At 47.3% G+C, this 24,591-nt stretch overlaps 1 protein-coding gene across 2 annotated transcripts in view; it reads left to right on the forward strand.

The window, feature by feature from the left end:
• Positions 1 to 23,328, forward strand: part of UVRAG (UV radiation resistance associated) — a 311,864-nt gene extending 288,536 nt beyond the window's left edge. For both annotated transcript variants that reach the window (XM_056116060.1, XM_056116061.1), the window contains one exon: positions 21,509 to 23,328. In XM_056116060.1, the coding sequence (XP_055972035.1) occupies positions 21,509 to 22,211 (703 nt within the window). In that variant the 3' untranslated portion in view covers positions 22,212 to 23,328. The remainder of the gene's footprint in view (positions 1 to 21,508) is intronic.
• The last annotated feature ends 1,263 nt before the right edge of the window (positions 23,329 to 24,591 follow it).

The raw sequence follows: 24,591 nt of genomic DNA on the forward strand, positions 1-24,591 counted from the left end.
CATACCCAATATGCCAAATACCAGCAACAATGAAGGGTCTCATTCTCCGAACTCTGAAAGAGCCTTGAATATGGCACTTTTTTTTTAAAAATTCTCAGGGCTAAGATGAAGGAGACGTTACTGGGGCCTGCTCGAGGCAATCGACGAATAACAGGACGGTTGTGATTGTTGTGTGATCTAATAGCAAAAGTGGCTCCCTGATTAATGCTGGAACAACCCTCTCTTCGTTAGGAACATAGTCCCACAGGCTTGGTCCTCTGCATTCCCAAAAGAAAAAAAAAAAACTCATTTTCTCACCCCATGACCCTATGACCCTGTCATAACTGCCAAGCAGAACAATTCTGAAAGGCCCAATTTTGGTCCGAGGTTGTGCCCCTCAAGCATCCCTTTCCCCCCGCTTCTTTACCACTCTCTAAAGTGGTCGGACTTCACAGGGCGGCACACACGGGCAGCTGGGCCCGGCTGAATTATGGTCAGGGAGGAATGCGCGCACAAGCCGCTGCTTGATGGCTGCCAGGAAGCCGATAAGTTCCGAGCTGAGCCGAGGAGATTATGTGCTGTGGCTGCCGTGGATGGGCTGCGTGAGGGGCCCCTGGCCGCCAGGGCCTGGGACAGAGACTCAATATGTCCCCCCAGTGTTCTCTCACCCCATCGAAACTGACCCCAGACTTAGCACACTCAGATCTGATCTCAGACGAGTTCCCACTGCCGGCACAGGCTGCCCTGCCTCCGCCCCGGCCAGATGTTGCTTTCACTTCAAGGCCCGCTCACATCCTGCCTCATCCATCCACTCACTCCACAGGCACGACAGCAGCTACGGAGACAAACACAGACTCGGCCACATTCTCCTCTCCCACGAGTCTGACCCGCCTGGCATGGGTCCTCCTGCCCCTGGAGGCTGGGCCCGTCCTCCACATCCTTGGTCCCAGCCTAGCATTAGGGCATCAGGTACCTGGAGAGTAAGAATATGTGAATGAACGAGCCAGGCATCCATCCTGTTCTAATTGGGGAATTTGCTCCTTGAACTTGCATTCAAGAAGCTTACAGGTAATAGAGTTCATGGTCTAGAAACAAATAACATAGAAAAGAAAAGATGAGGTACTATTTTGTTTTTTTTTTTAAAAAAAGGTGTTGCAAAATCATCTGGAACAATCAGAGACAAGAGTGTTCTTCCTGGTGTGTTTCTTCTTCACTGAGAAGGTGGCACTGGAAAGAACCTAGAGAAGGAAAGCGGGGGCGGGGGGGACAGGGTGGACAGGGGGCCGGGGCGGTCCAAGAAACAGATGCCCGGGTGTAAGGGCCATGGAAAGACTCGGGTTCATCAGGACCACACGCCTTGTCATTTGCAGGTTCTGAGTTCAGTTCCCCAGCACTGCTCTGCTCCCTGAGTACCACCAGGGGTAACTGCCCTAGAGACCCCAAGCACCACTAGGGTAGCCCTAGTGTCCCTCATCATAGCAGCACTGGGCCTGAGTGTTGAAACATCTTGCCCAGTGACTGAGCATTGCCAGGGGTAGCCCAAGGCTCCACTTCCCCCGAAAGGAATCTTTTCTTTTTCACATTTCACATCTGTTCCCATCCCTGTCACTTACGTTCTCTGTGACTTGGGCAAATTTTAACATCTTAACTGGAGCTATTATTATAAGTATGTAAGGAGTACATGAAGTATAGTCACTGTTCTTGTTTCACAAAGTCAATTCCTTCTTTATTGTAGGCATTTTTTTTTTAATTAAAAACCTATATCCAAGGGCTAGGGAGAGAGCCCAAAGGCCTGAGGCACATGTGTGTCCTGCAGAGTCCCAGGTTCCAATCCTGTCATCACATGGTTCCTCCTTACACTACTAGGTCTAAAAACCAAAAAAAAAAAAAAAAAAAAATCTATGCTCATATTGCCTTGGAAAATGGGTACGGAAAAATGGATATGGAATATGGTCACCTTTTGTGAATATCAATTCATTCTGTCTTTGTTTTTTGTCTGGGGGGGGCACACCCGGCCATGCTCTGGGCTTAATCCTGGCTTTGCACTCAAGAATTACTCCTGGCAGTGCTTGGGGAACTGAATAGGATGCAAGGGTTAGAACCCAGGTCACTTCATGCAGGGCAAACTGCCCTCCCTGCTGCCTGTCATTCCGGCCCGTGATTCATTATTCACAGTCTCCCTGGTACTTTACCCAAGCCCCATTTCTTTTTTTTTTTTTTATTTTTCTAATGGAATGTTTATGAGATAGATCCATTACAAAACTGTCCATAATTCGGTTTTAGTCATACAATAATCTAGACCCATCACTCCACCAGTGCACACTTCCTACCACCAATGCCCCCTTTTCCCTCCCATCATCCCCCAACACCATCCTCCCACCCCCAGCTTCCTTCTATGGGAGACGCATTCCTTCTTGCTTTCTCTCTCCTTTTCCTTTTGTCAAGCCCCCTTTTCTGGAGCCTGAGCAAGCAGCCTACAAGTCTGTTTCTGGAGAGTACTTGTCTTCTTAAGAAACTCTCACCTGAGAGAACACAGGGGATTGCCCTGCCACAGAGACAGGGGGGATGGGGGGATGGGGGTGGGAGGGATATTATCCATGGTGGTGGAAAATGGGCACTGGTGGAGGGATGGGTATCTGATCATTGTATAATTGAAACCAAAGCACAAAAAATTGTAAATCTACAACTTTAAAAAAAATAAAATAAAATAGCGGTAGGGCGTTCGCCTTACAAGCGGCCAACATGGCCGACCCGAGTTCGATTCCTCCGCCCCTCTCGGAGAGCCCAGCAAGCTACCGAGAGTATTCGATATGCCAGACACAGTAACAACAAAAAATAAAATAAAGGGAAAAAAAAAACATACTTCCAAGGGAAATCTTGAACTATCGATATAAATATCAGAAGCACAATAAATCTATGCATTCTGAAAGATGGAAAAAAAAAACTCTCACCTGTACTTAGAAATGTGAAAAAGAAAAGATTTGTAAAAAACCCTGCCCTAAGCTTGCGATGGACTTGTGAGGAAATAGGCAAGGATGGTGACCACCATTTTACCAGTCAGGAAACAGAGACTTAGAAATGTGAAATGAGGGTCTGGAGAGATAGCACAGCAGGTAGGGCGCTTGCCTTGCACGCGGCCGACCCAGGGTCGATTCCCAGCATCCCATATGGTCCCCTGAGCACTGCCGGGAGTGACTCCTGAGTGCAGAGCCAGGAGTAACCCCTGTGCATCACCGGGTGTGACTCAAAAAGCAAAAAAAAAAAAAAGAAATGTGAAATAATTGATTTGTCAAGGTAATAATCAGTGACAGAATAGGGATGGAAACTTAGGCTGTCTGATTCCTGTTCCCCTCTGATTTTGACCATCCCCAGCCCGTGTTCCTTTGACCAGTAAGCTGGCTGTCATTAGTGGGGCCTCCCCAGCAGGGTCAGCGGCCACTTCCCAATTAGACTCCGCCTGGCAGTGCTGTCCTGTTGGTGTCTGGGCCTGGTGACACAGTGCTGCTCTGGCATAACCAGGGCTCCACCCCACAGTACAGAGACTGTGTGCGGGGGGCGGGGGGAGAGATGGGTATGTGACACCCGGGATCACACCCAGAGCCTTGAGCCTGCCAGGCATACTTTCAAGCCCTTTGGGCTATCTCTCCGACCCAGTGGTGGTCATTCTTTGCTTCTTGGCCCTTCCCCAGCCCTCCTGTCTCTATGCTACTTAATGTTTAATATAATGTTTAATACCCCTTCCCGGCATCTACCAAAGTTATCTCCAGTGCCCCAGAAAACTGTGCTGTAGAATTTAGGCAGTGGTTCTGGGGGAGAGATTCTTTGTTATTTATCCTGCCCCAGCGTACCTTAGACACAGGAAACTGAGAGTCGCTTTGCCAAGAATTTCTTCACTTTGTACAGGGAAAAAAAAAAAAACCCAGAATAATTATATGTTTCAACTTAGTTGATTAATAAGAAATAAGAAGGCTAAACGCAGCACCGGGATTGGCCTGAAACACATGTATGCCGGTAGTGTTTGTCTTCCTTGAATTTCATGTTCTTTTCTTATAATGAGGTATGATAAAAAGCATTTCAGAGCCATCTGTTGTGCTCCATTCGCGAACCTTTTCTTCCGTCACGTTTCCTTGCGACTGTAAACCTTATACCACCTAGCGGCTTCGTGCAAGGCAGCGTTGCAAAAGGAGCAGCGGATTGGGGGATCAGAGTGTGCAGTTTCCTGCTTCAGCGCAGTTATTTAATTTTCACCGTTTCTGGAGAATGTTTTCGGGGTGGGGTTAACAGCACCAGTCCTATTTCCTCCATGTGCTGAAAGGGAGCAGATGAGATGCTGTCTGTTCAAGCAGTATAGACACGAAAAGGGTTTTTGCAAAGCTATTATTATTACCCGCACATTTAACAATTCATTAAGTATCTCCTCTAGCACTGTTCAAGAGACGAAAGAAATGCCAAAGTGTAAGATTTGTCCTGCCTTTACTTAGCTGACAGCTGTTTACTTTATATCTAAATGAGTAGATAAGACAAATTAAATATTTTGAAGACCGTGACTTGCAGAAACTCTTTCTCGGCTGGCTCGTGCTGTCATGTGGGGCTGAGAGCCAGAGAGTCGGGACCAGGGGGGCGGCCTTTCACTGAGGGGATGAGTCTTCACCTGACGTGCCAGCCTGCTGCGGTTGGAGCTGGGGTGCTGCTTACACGCTCCTGGTCTCCATTTTACCTTCCTGGGGCTGGAGCACTGAGGGCTTATCCCGGGCCGTTCTGCAGCCTGCTGGGATATTTCTTCAGCTCCCCTCTAGCGCTTATGGATGTGGCTTTGGGAGAGGCAGCTGGGGACCTCATGGAAGCCATCTTCCCTAGCAGCCAGAATCTCTGCATTGTGCTCCGCTAACCTGTATTCAACCTAGCCTTTCATTCCCTTCTAGACATAGAGTCAAGCTCAACAGGTCTTAGAAATAAACGACGAACAGGCCCCGTGGGTAGCCCAGTGGTAGTCACCATCCTACAGGCCTGTGAGAGTCGGTCTCTGGCATCACCCCGCGTGCCCTGTGCAAGCCTGGTGTCACTTCCCGTGGGATCCCCGAAGCTACCAACAAAACGTGTGATCTTCTGCCCATCACAACCAAGAGTGCCACGTCCAGTCATGGCAACAACTACAAACACCACAAAGGAAGGAAACGGGAATATTTGATGAATAAACAAAGGAGAAGGGGAAAAAAAAAACTACAAATGTTGGCACATTTTAAGAATATGTGATTTGGGTCTTTTCCCTGGCAAACCAAGAACAGTGGAATCTAGAACAAATGAATCAATCTAATTCTCTAAAGCCAGAGGATAACAAGAGGATAGGCCTGCTTTGAAGCCAAGCCATTTCCCTTTGAAAATGAGGCAGTATCCCAGGTTAAAAACACTCAATTTTTTAAGAGCAAGTTTCTCCTCTTCCCTTCCCCCTCAAGCACAAGCTGAATTCACAACTGGCTTCTGTCAGGAGACCCTTGAGGGACATTTATTTATTTTTTTTTTCATGGTTTTCTTATTTTTCTTATTTTTTTTAATTGAATCACCGTGAGCTACAGTTACAAAGCTTTTATGTTTGAGTTTTCAGTCATACAATGATCGAACCCCCATCCCTGCACAGTGTGCATTTTCCACCACCAATGTCCCCAGCATCCCCCCCACCCCCATCCAACCCTTCCCCCTGCCTCTATGGCAGACAATTCCGAAGGGACATTTAAAAAAAAAAAAAAGCCGTGTTGTCTAGCTGAAGTTGATTTTTAAATTTAGATCAAATGACGTTGTCTTTGATGTCTCAAGAGGACTACTTACAGTAGCAGGTTCAGATAGGCTGGCCTCTCAGAGCACTTCTTGCAGGCTTACATCTTTAGCGTGTAAAAAGCCGGGTCAAAAATAAATGAGAGAGAAAGTTTCATTGCAATTATTTACTCTAAGATAGATTTGAGAAGGAACCTTGATGTTATCGAGTTGCCTCTGGGCAGGAACTCAGGAGGCATATGGGTGTCTGGAGTATTTTAAAAGACCGTGGGGGACCAGGCTTCTTCCATAACTCATTCCAGAGTTTAAACACCCTTGCTTCAGGAAATTCTTCCCTATATTTAACTTACAGGCCCCCTCCTATGGTTCACACCCGTTTCCGGTGGTTGTTTTTTTCCCCTCTGTCTCCCGCACAGATAGGGAGCAGCTGGCTCTGGGCGCTCACTCTCCATCAGTGCCCAGAAGTCCCACGGGTATCCCATCAGCTTCTCCCGCCTTCAGCAACCAAGCCTGTCACCCAAACGATCTTTTCTTTTTCTTTGTTTATACTTTTCTTTGTGTCTTGTTTGTCTTCATTCCTTTTGATTCTGAAGTATTATGTGGAAGTTGAAGAATGTTTCCATGCATGAAATTTGTACAGAAGGAAAAGGAAGCAGTAGCCCACACATCAGGGACCGAAGTCACTGCTAAACTAGTTTTCTATGTATTTCTTTTTGGGTTTTTTGGGGGAGGGGTGGTTTCTGGTTTGGCTGGTTTGGGGAAGATAGTTTTTTTTTTTCTTTTGGGGTCATATCCAGAAATACTCAGGGCTTACTCCTGGCTTTGCACTCAGGAATTACTCCTGGCTGTGCTCAGGGAATCATATGGGATGCTGGGAATCAAACCCGGGTCAGCCGCATGCAAGGCAAACACCCTACCCACTGTACTGTTGCTCCAGCCCCAGTTCTATATTTAATTTCTTATGTGACTGGGATTGTATCCTGAAGGTGCTACTCTGAACTCATCTGAATCACAGATGTAAATTTTCTGGCAGTCATACTGCAGAAGACCAAAAGGAATAGGTCTTTTGAGGTAATACTATATTTTATTTAGCCCTGTTGAAATCCAAGAAAATAATACAAATAGGCAATCAATATTTTCAAATTTCTGCATAAGAATAACACAAATCTCCTTAAATTGACTAAGATATAAACTATGTAAATGGTGTTTTATTGACACCGTTTTATTTTTCGTGTGTGTGTTATTCAATACACACTTGCTATGTTGACTCGATTTAATAACATATACAAGTGCCTGTGCATTTCTACCGTCTTAAAAATATAGCATGGTACACTTTGGCATTGTAATTTTAGATTTAACTGTGTCTTCAAGGATGCAAACACAAATGGTCGTGATAAAATGTTCATTTTGCTGCGAACAGTTTGATATCTACTGGAAAAATAAACTATGCTTTTAAGTGGAAAAAAATTTCTGCATAAGATATTTTACCTTCTCTTGTTCATGCCAACGTCTAATTATGCGGTGTACCTTTGCAGGGCTAGCACATCTTACTAGCCCCACTTCAAGTACTCAGTATCTGTGACCTCTTAGAGACAAAAGAATCAGAGAGCACCAGCCTTGGGGTTGTATATGCTGTTTTTGTGTGTATCAGAGCTGAAGCTACTTACCTATGCCACTTAAAACTATAGTACTTTAATGACTGCATAAGAGTTCAATATTTAACTCTATCTTTAGACGATGTGCTTTTTTCCCTTGAGGAAATAATGCAGTGGTGGTTTTTATTTCATTTGAATACAACTAAATCCACTATTCCTAATGCAAGTACATTCACTCGGCATCTAGTGAGTGCTCTGGTCTGCATCAGGTTGGAACGCGGCAAGTGGATTCAAGAAGCAGAAGACCAGGTCCCTCCCAAACATTGCTTTACAGGAGTACATGACAGACAGTACATGTGTTTTATGCTGCCTTAAATATCCTTCCCTCACTTGTTACTCCCGTTCCCTACACAGGTGTGTGCATACACACACACACACACGCACACGCACACGCGCGCACACACACACACACACACACACACACACACCTAGCCAATGTGCCCTACTGGCCTACTCTATTAGAATATTCAAGAATATACTGTATACAAAATTCCCTAGTGTTCTGGTTATTGGTAAACTGTCTTGTCTGCTCTGGTGGGTACTCATTCATGGTAACGTATTTTATACATCTACTCTGATTTTTTGTTTGCATCTTGTTTGTTTTGGGGTCACACCTGGCAGTGTTCAGGGGTTACTCCTAGCTCTGCACTCAGAAATTACTCCTGGAGGGTTTGGGGGACCATATGGAGTGCTGGGGATCAAACCCCGGTCAGTGGCCTCAAAGCCAATGCCCTACACGCTGTGCTATCTTCTCCAGCCCCTTATACCTTACCTACTCAGCTGACAAGGCTGCCAGTGACTGTGGGTGGTGCGGTTGCCAAGTGCCATACCTGGGCCGAGGAGCCACCTTAAGTTGGCTTGCATGGAGGAGGCCGAGTGAAGAAGGCCAAGGCCCAAGCAGGGTTCTGGGAGATGGACACACTTGATGAATGGAGGGGAAGAATTTGTTGAGAAACACTTTCTGTGTCTTAGAGTAAGAAGTCAGTCTTTTGTGTCCTCATCATTGTTGTCATCGTGTTGTTGATGTCTCTAGAATTTGGCCCTGATCTGCTGGTTTTGTTTGGGTTCTTGTTTTGCTTCTGGTGCCTCCCCGACCCTTGAGCCACAGACTGACTGTTTTTCCCTCTTCCCATTATTTCTGCTGCGGGGAGTCCAGGGACCTCACACCTTGCTGTGGCACTTGCCCGAGTTCACTCCCGTGTACCCCCGGACGGCAGCGGCTGCACTGCTGAAAGCCCACTCAGCTACGGAGCAGGGCTGGGGGTCAGACTCGGGCCTCACCCCTGCCCTGCTCAGCCGCCGAGTCCTATCCTTGCGCCCGAGAAGTCTGTATTTTCCAAGCAGGATTCGGTAGCGTGTGATCAGTGTGAGCAGTAGAAGATTTAAAGCTCTCTCTTAAGTCTCCAGATGACCCTCCAGAGATAGGGTCTTTGCCAGTCAAAGACTAGCAAGGGTTTGCAGCATTATGAATGGCCACTGCTTCAGCATGACCCTTGATTTATGTGTCGTTTACTTACAGTTCCCTGTGTTTCAACTTAGCTAACAGTTCTTTGTTGGTGGTTAGCAACAAGTAACTAATATCAACTAGCCCTTAATGCAGAATGCTGCTTTCCCAACACACGTTACTGTGTTATTAATTAACTCCATTAATCCCCATGATAACCTGTGAGTCAGGACTCATTATCTTCTCTCATCTTTCAAGTGAGGAAACCAAGGCACCTAGAGGCTGAAATAACTAAAAGGTAATAGAGCCACCAGGCAGAATAGCTCAGATTTGAACCCAGGCAAAATGATTTTAGGGTCCATTAAGTCATACTGTAGAAGACCAAAAGGAAGTAATCTTGTAATCTTTTGAAGTAATCTTGTATTTTATTTAGCCCTGTTAAAATCCAAGAAAATGATACAAATAGGCCATCAATATTTTAAAATCCTAATTTTTTTTTTTTTTAGGATCTCTCTTTTACCCCTGTTAAGAATGAAACGTTTGGCACAAGGAATCATTTGCTCTCGAGTGACTCCAGAAAAGATATCCTCTTATTGTCCCCCTCGCATAATTTCCCTCATTTATTCCTGACTGCTCCTTCTCATCTCATCTGCAGGCTTCTCTTCTACCTCACTATAAAGTCGTGGTGCTTGCAAGGCCAGCATGGGCCCTCCTTCTCCCACTTTGCTCCTCATCCCTGGGTGATCTTATCTGCAACCATTATTTTCATCATCATTCACACTGAAGTGAAGCACAAACGTGAATCTTCACCTGGATCTCAGACTTCCGTCCATGCTGCCTGCTGGGTGTTTTACCGCATCCTCTCTGTGCACGTGGTTTTTTCCTTTTGTTTCATTTTGGTTTTTAAATGTTATTTTATTATTATTATAAAGTTGTTCACAATAATGGTAAAGGTAAAGGCCCTCCCGTTGATCGTCGATTTGCTCGAGCGGGCCCAGTAACGTCTCCATTGGAGACTTTGTTGTTACTGTGTCTGGCATATCGAATACTCTCGGTAGCTTGCCGGGCTCTCCGAGAGGGGCGGAGGAATCGAACTCGGGTCGGCCGTGTTGGCCGCTTGTAAGGCGAACGCCCTACCCGCTGTGCTATCGCTCCAGTGCTAATATTTTCTTAATCGAGATCGGTCGCCTTCTACTTTACGTGCGTCCCATCCGATGTGGTGTGCGACTCCTGGTACCTCAGAGCTGTAACGTGTGAGATGTTGCACGTCTTTTCCTTTCGTCTCTTCCGCCCCAGCCACCGCAAGCCAGGTCACAGTATCTGTTTGTCTGCTTATGCATTTACTCTCTGGTCCAAGCCTTCTTCATCTTACACATGCTGCAGTCAGTAACTGGAACTGGAAGGTCCCCAGATTCCCCCCTCGGCCACCTCCTGTCCCTTCTCGAGCTTCAGCCAGACGGCACTTTCTGAGACACGATGCGGGAAGATGGCTCCAGTGGCCTGTGGTGATGCTTTGCATGCTGACGCCCACATTGATCCGTAGCATCACATGTTCCCCTGAGCACTGCTGGGCGTGACCTAAATATCAAAACAAAAGCACAAAATAGAGGGGCTGGAGAGAGAGCTCCATGAACCGGAGTGCAGGCCTGGCGTGCTAGAGGCCTGGGTTTGATTTCCTGGCTCTGCTGGGAGCAACCCCTGAGCTTAGAAGCCAGAGTAGACCCTGAGTACTGCCAGATGTGATCCAAACCCGCCCACCACCACCACCCAAATGATACAAGTAGAAATCTCTCTCTCTCTCTCTCTCTCTCTCTCTCTCTCTCACACACACACACACACACACACACACACACACACACACAATTCTAAACATGACCTGTGTTTTTCTTTATAGTCTAAATCCTGTTTCCTCTCCAGCTTGCTCTTCTGGCCATTTCCGTCTTCACTTTGTAACCTTTTGGACCCTCCAACTTTTTTCCCCCTCGTCACCGAGGGTCTTGGCAGGTGCTCTGCTTTTGCCTAGTCTCGCTAACCCGCTGAAGCAGCTGGTAAAGAATTCTCTCAGCCCTTCAAACTGTGGCATTTGGGGGACTAGTTCTGTTACAAGCCCGCCCTTGGCCAGGTCCTCTCTTAGCTACAGCGCTGGCTCTCAGGGAGCTGGAGTCTCTCTCTTAAATCTCTTTATCCCCGGAGTCTGGCAGTGTCTGGTGTTCAAAAGGGAGAAAAGTGTCTTCATCTGCTTATATGTTCGCGGGACCCCTAAGCTTGATAATGCCCCTTTGAGTCGTGCAGAGGATTCACAAGTATAAGATTCCCCAGAAGTTACCCGTAGAGGCCCCCAGACCTCTAATTCCTGCACTTTCATGGGCTATGCCATCTCTTAACAAGATGCAGTTATCTGTTCATTTAAAACAACCAGCAGCAAACCAGGGTGTGGTTTGTGTCCATTGATCGGGACTGTGGCGGTAGTTCCGCTTCGACAGTACCTTGCAGACCATCACCGATTCTCTCACGGGTCCCGGGGTCTCAGGCTTCATTTATCTCTCTTTGCAAGCTGTTTTGAAATTCTGAAACCCTTTGCTGACTAAGGTTTTAATTTCCCTACTGAGTTCTTTCTGGAGCGGGCGTCTCTGAAATCGCTGTTCCTCTCATTTCCCTGGTCGAAGTCATCGTCGTCCAGTCCCCCGCCCACCCTTTCCGAGTTTCACCATAAACTCTTTATTAATCCCATGGCTCGGGTGCGGTCCAGACACTTAGGGGTCCCTCGGTCTCATCCCTGGCATCTCATTGTGTCCAGACATTTTACAGTCCTCCGAAAGTTTGTTGCCTGACTGACTTCGATACAGGCCTCTCTCTAAAGGTCCCTGGAAGTGAAAGCCCGTGTGAGGTGGTTGACTTAACTCCTCCCTGGAGGCAGCCTCCCCTCCCTCCTCCTCGTGAGCTCAGCTCCAGCCACTGGCCTGTGCTGGGCCTCCCTCTGCCAAGGGGAGAGGGATTCCTACAGCATGCTTCATTCTTTGCCTGCAGAGCTCTGTTTTTCTGAAATTCTCCTTTCCATCAGTCCGGGTTTTAAATAAAACTGCCAGGTTGGGGCAGGAGAGATGATAGTTTACCCTACTGAGTCAGAGTGCCCACTTTGTGTGGTAGAGGTCCATGTTTGAGCCCTGTTCCCCCCCCCCAAAAAAAATTTAAAAATTGTCATGAGTGATCCCTCCTCAGTATAGGACCAGGAATAACCCCAGGGATGGAGAGACCAGGTCTCCCCCCACCCCAAAAGAAAAAAGGCTCTTGGTTAGTTAAGACTTCTTTTTTATTTTTCATGGAGTCACTGTGAGATACACAGTTACAAAGTTGTTCATGCTTGGGTTTCAGTCATACAATGTTCCAACACCATCTCTTCTTGACCAGTGTGCATGTCCCACCTCCACTGTCCCCAGTTTCCCTCCTGCCATCTGCACCCCTCCCCTGCCTCTCTGTCAGGCCCTCCTCCTCCTCATCCTCCTCCTCCTCCCCCTCCCCCTCCTCCCTTCTTCTTCCTCCTCCTCCTCTTCCTCCTTAACTTCTCCCTCTGTCTCTCTCTCCCTCCCTCTCGCTCCCCCCTCTCGCTCCCTCTCTCTCTCTCTTCCTCTCTCTGTCTCTCTCTCCCTCCCCCCCTCTCGATCCCTCTCTCTCTCTCTCCCTCTCTCTGTCTCTTTCTCTCTCTCTCTCCCCCTCTCTCTCCCTCCCTCTCCCCACTTTTGGGCACTGTGGTTTGCTATACAGGTACTGAGAGGTTATCACGTATATCCCTTTACCTCCTTTCAGCACTCAGTTCTTGTCCAGAGTGAGTGTTTCCAACAGTTAAGGCCTTTTTAAACTCTGTTTTTATTTTGTCAGACCATGGCTGGCCCTCTTCCAAGCCAAGCCCAAGGGGAAAGTCACCACTGGTGTAGCTTTAGCCCATGATTTCAACTCAAGATCATTCGTGCTTTCGTTTCTTTTTTTTTTTTTTATCACATCCGAGGCGGAGATGAAGCACTTTCACGTATCTCATCATGATGAGAGGCCTAGAAGTTGCTTGCTTGTGGTGAAGAGATGCTTAAAGCCACTAACCCCGGCTCCCTCGTGGGAGAAAAGTTGTTAAAGTCGCCTCTCCCCGGAGGAGTCTCAGTGCATCGACATGATCTGAGTGAGGAAAGGGAGGAGGATGAGTCCCAACCTTTGCTGGCTTTTGAAAGTGGATAGTAGCCTAATTTATAGAGGTGGGTTTTGTTTTTTGGGGTTGGGTTTTTTTTTTTTTTTGAGAAAACTGACTTTATGTCATAATTTCTTAACTGCCAAAAGACGTAATTCTACCTCGGCTGCGCCTTGGCAACCTGCGTTTGGCACCGTGTGCAGCCCTGTCGTTGGTCTGCATTATTTAGGCAGTAATCTTTAAGAAGGTGAGAAACTATTATTGCTTTTTAGCACAGTTGACATGATATTGGCGCAGAGTAGTGCCCAGAGCTTCAAACATTTCTAATGGCCGTAAACCAACTAAAACACCTCCATGGAGCGGTCTCGCTGCCATGAGGTCATAGCTTGCTACAAGGGGAGAAGGAAGAAGATCAAATGTTGTTTAAAAGTTGGGTTTGTGTTTGGGGTTTTTTTTTTTTTCCTTTTTAAGTATTCTTATTCTGCTGAGTTGTGGCTGTAGATGTTGGCCAGAAGCCAGACAATCAAGATTTAGCGTTTTGACCAGCTGCATTCTAGTAATGTTCCTCAGAGGAAACATTTTGTAGGAGGGAAAGACACATAGTTAAGACAGTGAATTGTGCTCTTTTCTCATACTTTATGGTGTGAGACCTGGCTGCAGACAGATTAAACAAGCACACGTGAGTCTGAAAAAAAACAGGAAAGAAAAATCTTTTAATTACCCAAAAAAACCCAAAAAATTCCCCCTTGTGTCCAGAACTCTTTTGGCGTGATAAAGTCTTGCCATTTCCCCCTTATCCAGCTTTTTTTTATGTCTTCACATTTATATTATTTTGCAGCAGAGTGTCTTTCTATTCATAATCAATGCTTATCAGCCCAATAGTATTACAGGTCCTGTCACTGTCACTGTCCTCCCGTTGTTCATCGATTTGCTCGAGCGGGCCCAGTAACGTCTCCATCGGAGACTTTGTTGTTACTGTGTCTGGCATATCGAATACGTCACGGGGAGCTTGCCAGGCTCTGCCGTGCGGGCGAGATACTCTCGGCAGCTTGCCGGGCTCTCCGAGAGGGGCGGAGGAATCGAACTCGGGTCGGCCATGTTGGCTGCGTGCAAGGCAAACGCCCTACCGCTGTGCTATCGCTCCTAGGAAGTAAAGATTTTAAAAAGTCACCCAAGCCTAATCTAGGCAAGAAGAGAGAGAAAAGATGCCAAGACTCCTAACACAAACATTCTCCTTCCTCCCTCAGACAGAAGTTGAGATCCTCGGTGGCAGAAGTGTTAGGAGCAGGACAGAGGACATTAGTTCATTCAGACTCTCTTTGTTAAATCATAGCTGCTTTGTGACCTTGGGCTGTTTTATAACCACTGTGCCTCAGTTTCTTTACCAGTAAAAGGAGGGTGGCGCTCCTAATCCACAGATGAGAGTATTAAATGTAGCCAGGCATAAAGCTGTTAACAGAATACTTATTCCCTAGCATCATAACCATTCGTGGCTATGATTTATTATTACTAATTTCTGAAGCACCTACTCATTGTGCTAAGAATTTACTCAATCCATAGTGCAGCAGTTTGTCAGGTGAATGTGCCTGTTTTACAGAGGACACAGGTGGTTTCCAGTCTCCCATCTTTGGAGGGACTGGGGTTGGTATTTTGAGCCAGACCTCAGTTGTGTTCAGGAGCTCTTCTTGGCTCTGTGCTCAGGAGTGACCCCTGGCAGTGCTCAGGGGACCAGATGCAGTGCCAGGGATTTGAACCGGGCTTGCGGCTGCCCCCTGTCAGGCGGGCATCTTTAGGACTGTTTCTCTGGCGGCCCTGTCTTTGGACATTTGGAGTATCATAGACAGAAAATGTGGAAATGGCTGTTCACTGTGGACCAGTGCTTTCTTTGTTTTCTCTTCCAATTTCATCTCTGTGGAAGGAGGCTATAGTTTCAGGCCATAAAATCAACAGGAAAAGTGGAGGAAGATGGCGAGGGCAAGGGTCGTAGCGTTGAGTGGACGAGCTCTGATGTCACCCAGGCTGGACACGTGAGAAGGCATTTGGATCCTTTATACAATGTTGGACACAACTTTTCTCACTTTATTTAGAAAGAGAAAATCTCCCTCTTAAAAAAAAAAAATGCTCTCCCTGAAGTTGAATTTATACAGGGGGAAAAAATGATACATCAGGGGCTTGGGGACAATTGGAATGTACCTTAAAGGATTCTGGGAGGTTTAGGCAGTTCCCCAGCATTTGGTAGATCATGTAATAGAAGCATGTTCTAGTTATTCTAAACCTCCCTAACTCATGTCTTTAGGAAAAACAAAGAAAAAAAAAACTGGAGTGATATTTCATGTCAGTCTTCTGATTTAGCACTTCTCCTCCAAAACACTGTCGCATGTGCCTTCGTTCTTTGTCTCTTTACATCTTGTTTTCTGGTATGTAATGATGGGTGGGAAGAATTATATTTGTTGCTTCTGAATTTGGTATTTTGGTGGGAGGGTACAGCTTGAGGTGGTGCTCAGGGGCTACTCAGGAATTATTCCTGGAGGTGCTCAGGGGATCATATGGGATGCCAGGAATCAAACCTGAGTTGCCCACATGCATGGCAAACACCCTCCCTGCTGTACTATGGCTCCGACCCCCTAGTTACTACTTTCAATAGTAATCTATATTGAAGAAAATAATGGAAGGAGATCTAGATTCTGGCATCTACTACCTATTACTCAGTGTTCCTGACCAAGACATAAAGCCTTTGAGCCTCAGGTACCCGTTCTGTTAAGTGAGGATCATCCTTTGGGAATCTAAAGCCTACAGAAGCTTTCAGCATAACGTAATGAAAGCAACCACAATCACAGCTACCACTGCTGCCAGTGCTGGTGCCAGGCACTCTGCCAAGGGTTTGATGTGCGTTATTTTATTTCATCCTTGCCACAGTCCTGTGGTTTTTTTTTTTACAAAGGAGAAAACGAGCACCACGAAAGGTACCTCATAGGTTGCACCTTAAGAGTCATAGTTCAAGTTACAGCTGCAGAGAGGTAGTTTGGGGGTGGCAGCGTGGGGACCAGAATCCGGGCCATTGAACTCCCTGTTTCAGGCCTGTCTTCACAGGTAGGTGAGCTAGTGAGAAAGGTGCCCAACTGCAGTAAGCGAGCACGGTGAGAGAGAAAGCAGTTGCCTTGGTGCAGAGAGATCAGACAAGACCTGATCCAGAGAAACCAGATTTAAACCAAGACAGTCCTCTGTGGTCCCTGAGCTCCAAACCTCTGGTTCCTCCTTCACCATGTGGTTGTTTGTGGCCCTAGGATATCCTCTTTACTTGCAGCAAGAGGTTTGTTGTTAAGTGATTTAACAGTCCCCAAAATGGTTTCGTTATTCAATAACCCCGTGTGTGTTTTGCCAAACCATGGCCTAGTAAATAAATTAAATCAGTTCCTTTTAATTGCGGCATTAAACCCCAGATGTCTTGTTTCCAGACATGCACTCGGGCAGAGGACTGATGAGGAGCGTGTGTGCTGTGAGCGAGAGGGCTCGGTCCTGTTGCTAGCCTGGGCCCTGCACCCCATAGGCTGTGTCCCCCAGAACCTCTTCCAACTGAGGCTTCTCCAGCCTTGCTTCCAGCCTGTGGCCCTCCTGCCCCTGTGTCCTGAGTGCTGGCCCTTCAGTCTCAGGCCATGGCCCCCCATTTCAACCATTTCCATCTGTCCCTCCTTGGAAGATCCTGCAGGCACTCGGGGGCCATGTGGACCCACTGAGAAATGTCACCTTAGCGTGATGGGAGCCTGGGCAGGAATCTGCATCAGGAGAAGGTGCCACAGGCCCTCTTGCACCCACGCCTCCCCAAACACCACCATTCTCTCTGTTTCTAAGAATTAAAAAAAAAAAAATAAATAATCATACATTATTCATCACAATTTAATGGACCAATTTTATTTGGTAAATAAACTGAACAGCCTTAAGGATTTGGTCATATTTTAATGGGTCCATGTCTTCTGACCCCTTCTTCAGTCCCAATGAAATGTTTAGGAAGCCAGATGCAATGAAACAGGAAGACTCTTTGAAACCTTTCGGGCATTCTTTCTAGATTTTTGGTTGCCTTTTTTAATTGCTACTTTTCTCTTTATAGGCTCCTTTTTTTCTTATAAGAATCTACCTGATATTCAAAAGTATAGTGAAGGATTCTCCTGGCAATCTGTCAAACATAAAGATCAGAATTTATCTTTGCATTGTGTTTTTTGAACAGATGTTTGCATAGCATTTAGTTCTTAATAGTAAGATCTAAAATTCTAAAAATGTCCTAATCTAGCAAAGCAAGAGAATGATTAAATTATGGTTTTTTTCATTCAGTGGAGCAAGCCTTGCAGTTATTTATCAAGAAGTTTGATAACATCCAGTGTCAGGATATAGGATTTTCATATATCACAGATACATAGGCTTGTTTGCATTTTGGGGGGTAGCTTTTCGTGACTATTATTTTTGTTTGGTTTGTGGTTTTTGGTTTTTTATTTGGTTTTGGAGTGGTTGTTTTTGTTGATTATAGGGGTTATTGTTTGGGGTTTTTTTGGCTGGGGATTTTTTTTTTTTTTTTGGTTATTGTTGTTTTGGGGTCATACCCTGTGATACTCAGGGGGTTACTCCTGGCGCTGCACTCAGACTCAGGAGACCATATGGGATGTCAGGGATTGAGCCCGGTATAAGCCATGTGCAAGGCATATGCCCTACCCTCTATACTATCACTGAGCCCCCTGCCTCACATTTTTTGTTTTGCTTTGGTTTGGTTTCGGTTGTTTTTCATTAAACACATATACATAAAACCAAATTTTAGAAAGGTAAAAATGTCCAAAGTCAATAGTAGTTACTTGATGGATTATAGGTTTGTGATTATTTTTATTTTTCCTATGGTTTATGGAGTTGTTTGTTTGGGGCCACACCACAGTGCTCAGGAATGGCTCCAGGCTCTGCTCAGGGGACTCTGGGGGGTGCCGGGAATCAAACCCCTATTCCCTGTACTGTTGCACTGGCCCCACATGTGGCTTTTGTTTTTTCAGTTGTCTGGGAGTGTAAATTATGATAATAATTAAAGATGCATGTGTATTTATATATTTTTAAATAATCACTCAACGCTTTAGCTGTTTAGACCTCAGGTATCTTAAAAACCTGGAACATTGCTAAGGTCCCTGGAGTTAATTAAAAATATTAGTTCTGAGCAACCAAAACTGTTATTAAACTCCTTGTATACAAGATATTATGCCCTGGTCATCTGCCGGCCCATCAAATTCTAGTTAGTCTTACTTTATACAGAGTTCCCAGGCATCTGGTTTTCTAGGGATCCCACCAAGAGGGTTGAGGGAGATGGGAGTACGGATAACCCTGTAGGCGAGAGATTGCCAGCACCAATCAGTGCAGATTTATGAATCCTGAAGCCCAGGTCCTATCAGCTGTCACAGAAAGTCCCATACTCCTTACCATGAAATCCTTCTGTCATACATGTCTGAATATTGATGGGTGGCCCCAAATTATGAAGACAACACTTTTTTTTTGTTCAGCTTTTCCTGTATAAGTTATACCTACTGTTTAATATTATAAGAAAGAAATACAAATTAAGTACGAATTTGAAATACATCATTGTACCAGGGTAAAGGTAGAAAAGAAGATAAAAAGTGGTGATTAAACTTAAATATGTGGGCTTCTTTATAGTCTACTTGGGTCTCCAGAATTGTATCTAGTACTTGTAATATCCCATCCCCTTCATTCTTTTAAAACTCTGGGAATCTGAGAAGACTATCACAGAATCAGAAAATACCGAAGTCCCTATCTCTCAGAGCCCTCCTTGAAAACAGAACTAAGGAGGGGGCTGTAGCGATAGCACAGGGGGCAGGGCGTTTGCCTTGCATGCGGTCAACCTGGGTTCGATTCCCAGCATCCCATATGGTCCCCCAAGCACCACCAGGAGCAATTCCTGAGTGTATGATCCAGAAGTAGCCCCTGTGCAACACCAGTTGTGACCCAGAAAGAAAATAATAAAATATTGAACTAAGGGGCTGGAAAGATAGGACAGTGGGAAGGGCATTTGCCTTGCACGTGGCTGATCCACGTTTGATCCCCAACACCTCATGGTCCACTGAGCACCACCAGGAGTAAACCCTGAGCACGACCAGGTGTGGCCCAAAAACCAAAAAAATAAAATAGGTATAGGGACTGGGGGTGTTGTGGCTCAGGAGGTAAAAGTACCAGGGTTCAGCCCCCAACACCACACACCCCTCCCCCGGCCCTGGCAGCTGGGGATAGCTCCCCTGACTAACAGAAAGGAAGAAAGGTAAGGAGTTAGATATACATTGGACAGGTTGAATGAGGAGCCCTGGACCAGTGGCCTTTGCCTTGATGTCTGGCATGTGTCATTTGCACTTAACCACTATGGGTTGAGTTTTTCTGGGGGAATTAGGTGTTTGGTCGGTTTTTGTTTCTGGGTCACACCCTGCAGACCTCCTTCTCCTGGCTCTGCACTCGGGGATCACTTCTGGAGAGCTCAGGGCACCACACAGAGTGCTGGGGATTGAACCTGGGCCGGCCACACGCTGGGCACACTCCCTGCCACTACTCTCTAGCTCTGGTGATTGGGTTTGAGTGTGATTTTCCCTTGTGGGCAGTTGGACAGTGCAGGCTCTGAAGTCAGGCCCCTTCTGGGTCAGTTGTGTGTCCAGCAGACCAGGACACCTGCATCACCGGGACTCTCCTGTCCAGGGCTCAAAAGGGGGGCGCTCTCCGGTGTAGTGGAGGCATGGCCATCTCTCTGCTTCCTCGTTCTGTTGCAGAGTGGGGGGCTTTCAGGGCGCCTCCTAAGCACAGAAGGTCATCACACCCCTTTCCACTGCCTGTTGTGCCATGCCCCCAGGTGGCATGCAGTGGCTTTTGCAGCTTGAGAAGCACCAACCACCATAGCCCCCTGCCAGCGTGTCACCGGCAGTGTGTCGGCCACTCCAGCCCTCTACCAGCTACGTTCCCGACCACTCCGCTGGTGCTTTCCCCGCTGCCATCAGAGGCAAATGCTCTGGGCAGTGCTGATGCTGTTTGCGTTTGAGTCCCAAGGTCCTTGCAGAACCGTTTGTGAGAGGCCCCATCAGCCTGTGGTAGGGTGAAAACACAAGGTTGGCAAAAACGCGCAGCTCATCCAATTACCATGAGTTTTGACAACATATTAACTGAAAATCTAGATTTAAGACCAGCAGATTGTGCCCTGTTTTGTTTCTCTGGAGAACTCAAAACAGTAATTTACCGCCTGCTGGCATGGCTCTGTATGCCCAGTGACCACCCCTCATTAGGAAATCTCTCCTGGCACCGACAGTTAGCCAAGCAAGGGAGTCCACCAGCTCCCTGACTAGACGCCTGGTCTCTCTTCTCCAGAAGGAGAAGCCTGGCCTAAGCATCCAGCGTCAGAGATATTCTGAGCCAGAAGGAACCAGGGACACGGGGAGCAGGAACCCCGAGTCCTCCTCCTTCTGCAAGAGCACTTCTCGCCGCTGTGACCTGAAAATGTGTTATTTCAGTAATAACAGCGCTCTCCTGCGAGACCGGGAGCTCTCAGAGGCAAAGCGGGCTCCGTCTTGCACCCCCCGGGCTTGCACCGCGAGTAGCTATCTGTTGGGTGGGTGTAGCTCCAAGTCTAGCCTCTCTACCTGGTAGTTGTCTTTCTGCAAGCTGCTTCTCTGAGTAGTTTTTCTCACCCGGAGAACATGAGTCAAAGGGATTTTGTGTTTGTACCTGCCCCCCACCCGCCCGCCCACCCCCCACCCCCTGCTCATGTAATTGTAGCGAAGCTGACTGGCTTTCATCCAGACAAAGGATCTGAAACCGTGCTCCATGCTCTAGGGGCAGCTTAGCTAACTCAGTACATTAAAGGACCACCTTTCCAGGGGCTGGGGACTCTTTCTGTATTAGCTGCCTCTTATTGAGTATTTTAGACTACAGAGTAATGAAGTGCATGCCACTCTTTTGACAGAGTTTTTGGGAAGACTTACGTGAAATGCTACAAAAGAAATTTCTAAGTGAAATTACTTCAGAGACTATTATTCTTTGTATAACTAAATTGTTATTGTGAGCCCAAAGGTGTGCTTGCCTGTGAAATGAGAGGGAGGGAGGGAGGAAGAGAAAAGGAGGATGGGAGGAGAGAGAGAGATTCCCCCATCAGTTCCCTAAAGCAAGGTCGTTAGCAATTGGGAAACACTGTGCTTTAAAAAGTAGTTCATCATATTCTTCTTCCAGATCTAGGATTCTCCCCCATAGGATATGATTTCCGTGTCCCATCCCACCCTGAGAATGGTCCACCAGATATATCTTAGTATGCCTTAGCATGGTTCTAAAAGAAACTATTCCTAAAGCTGTTAGGCATTTTGATTGCTCTCTCAAACCTCAGTATCTACACAAGTGTCCCACACCATCCCCTCTCTGGAGACTAAAGGCCTGAGTGGGGTTCTGAGATTGCCGGTAACTTCCTGTTTCTCTTTCTCCTAGTGACCGACATCACACCTCCAGTGCAATCCCCGTGCCAAAGAGACAAAGCTCCATGTTTGCGGGTGCAGACATGGGCTTCTCCGGGGGGATCCCGTCACCTGACAAAGGACACCGAAAGCGGGCCAGCTCCGAGAACGAGAGACTCCAGTACAAAACGCCCCCTCCCAGTTACAACTCTGCCCTGGCCCAGCCTGCACCCGCCGTCCCCTCCACAGGCGAGTCAGAGAGGAAGGTGGCAGGCCTCTCCTCCTCCTTGGATGCCTCCTTGGACTTCTCCAAAGAAAACCAGAAAAGGGATGTGGATTTGGGTGACAGCGTGAACGATGGCCACGTGAGCGCAGGTACTGGCCAGGAGCCCGGAGCCACCCTCTCTGGGCACCCAGCGACCGTCAATGGCACGCTCCTGCCCGGCGAGCACGCCGGCGCCACCGAGGCCCAGCTGCTCGGGGAGTGCCACCCCATCTCAGGAGCTGAGCTCTGCTGCGCCGTGGAGCAGGCGGAAGAAATCATCGGGCTGGAGGCCACGGGTTTCACCTCAGGTGACCAGCTAGAAGCCTTTAGCTGCATCCCCGTGGACAGTGCTGTGGCGGTGGAGTGTGACGACCAAGTCCTGGGGGAATTCGAAGAGTTTTCCCGAAGGATCTATGCACTGAATGAGAACGTGTCCAGCTTCCGCCGGCCACGCAGGAGTTCTGATAAGTGAGCAGCCGCCGTCCGACCCAAACCACGTCGCTGCCTAAAACGGAAGATGACACTGCACTGAGTAGAATTATGACACAAAATGAATACGAACGGAGGATATTCCTCAGAGGAAAAAAAAAAGGACTTTGTGGATCAAGGAGGGACTCAGGATCATTGTGTATTAGCGGGCCAGACCAAGTCAGATTTGCTCGTGAGATTTTGCTTTTTCAGGCCCGGTGATTTCTTTTAAGGCACAGGTGGCGCTCAAGCTTGAGTCACCTTCCAGATATCAGTCTGCTTTTTTTTTTTTTAATCATTTCTATGTTATCCTCAGAGGGAAGATGGTAATATATAAATAATATAACGAACTCACTTTTCATTTCTCCGAAGCATTTGCCCTCGCCATAAGCTTTGGGAAAATTGAAAATTCAGAAAAAAAAATGTGGTTTTTACCATTCATTGAAGGATTTTTTGGTCATCCATTTGGTTGATGAATAAGAAGCACAAGGATCTCCTGTAGCCCAGCGCGTCGGCCCCGTCCTCAGTGCATCACAGTGGCCTGGATGGAGGTCTGTCCTGAGAACGAAGGTCACGGACCCCTCACCTCCCCTGGTCAGCCATGGCCTCGAGGAGCCCGTAATTCAGATGAAAAACTTCTCTACCGCCTGGAAGGCCCCTCCAGGCTCGTGGCCCAGGACGCCCAGCCTCCAGTGGGGGTCTCAGTTTGTCTGTGGACTGATGCTGCAGTCAGGAAGTAGGCACGCTCTCTGGCACTGCACGGACCAGACACAAATCCCCGTATGCAAATCCGACGTTAATTTATTCCATCTGAGCTGGAAAGAAAGGCATTGCGTATGGAGAGTCAGGCTGTCCAGGTGCAGACGGCAGGGCCGCAGAGAGAGTTGGATTAAGAGACTGGATGAAGCATAGAAATTTACTGGTCTATGTGCAATTGCTTAAATATTAAATTATGTTTTTGAAGTCCAATTATCATTCCTGGAGCTCAGATTTTTATTTGCTGTTGCTTTATACTTTATACACCCAAGGACATCGCCTCAGGGTTGCAAGCTCTTTAAGGAAACTTTATCCACATATCCTGTATTGTATAGAAGAATAAAAATGGAGTTTATGTCACTCGACCTGATTTTCTTTTTTTTTTTCCCCCCCAGCTTGGAATTCTCTGAAACCTACATTTTCCTCTGTTACACCATGATAGGACTAGCCCGTGGAACACCGGGGCTGTGCTAAGCTGATGTTGCTCGCACATTTGCGTTGACATGTTGTCTGTAACAGCACAAACACTTCACAGGCATCTGCAGGGGTGGCGTTTGTCCTCCCAAACAGCCGGACTCATGGGTTTCGTAATCCCTTTCCACCAAGCACTCGTGTGCACTGTGTTCACCTAGAATCACAGTGGTAAGCAGAATAGTTCCTGTTATTTTCCGTGTAGAAACTCACAGAGACCCAACCTGCACGCAATTCAAAGCTGGGAGTGGGGGGATGGGAGGGGAACTCCCAGTGATGCTCAGGGGTTACTCCTGACTCTGCACTCGGGAATTACTCCTAGCAGTGCTCTGGGGACCATATAGGATGCCTGGGGATCAAACCTGGGTCAGCCACATGCAAGGAAAATGCCCTACCCACTGGACTACCACTCCAGCCCAAGTAGTTCAAAGCTTCATCATAATCCAGGAAAATCCATCATAACCCACAGGGAAAAGTAGAAGTACCCCAAACTTGGAGCAGAAGCCATCATAAGCATCTCTGCTTCATTGAAGGGTGCTATTACTCATTTTAGAGTCAAAGAGTGCAGATAGCCACAGCCTGGGGTGGGGGTCTTTGAGTGATGTGGTGGGGTCCGCGAAGGAAGTAACAACTCTTCCTGCAGGTAAAGGTAAAGGCCCTCCCGTTGATCGTCGATTTGCTCGAGCGGGCCCAGTAACGTCTCCATTGGAGACTTTGTTGTTACTGTGTCTGGCATATCAAATACTCTCGGTAGCTTGCCGGGCTCTCCGAGAGGGGCGGAGGAATCGAACTCGGGTCGGCCATGTTGGCCGCTTGTAAGGCGAACGCCTTACCCGCTGTGCTATCGCTCCAGCCCAGCAAGCCTTCTCAAAATGGTGTGTTGTTGGTGGTGGTTTTTTGGGGAGGCCACACCCAGCGATGCTCAGGGATCACTCCTGGCGGAGCCCAGGGGACCCCAATGGGATGCTGGGGATCAAACCCAGGTCGGCCACTTGTAATGGAATCGCCCTGTCCACTGTACTATTTCTCCGGCCCTTTTTGGAAGGCCTGTGTCAGCACCGAGCAGTGGGAAGAGAGTCACGTGATCTGTGACATGCCCGCATATGGGTGCAGACTTGAAACTTCACACTAAATTCAGACACAGGCTGTGCTCAGCC

The sequence above is a fragment of the Sorex fumeus genome, unplaced genomic scaffold (assembly GCF_029834395.1).
Source record: "Sorex fumeus unplaced genomic scaffold, SorFum_2.1 ptg000030l, whole genome shotgun sequence".
Classification (NCBI taxonomy): domain Eukaryota; kingdom Metazoa; phylum Chordata; class Mammalia; order Eulipotyphla; family Soricidae; genus Sorex; species Sorex fumeus.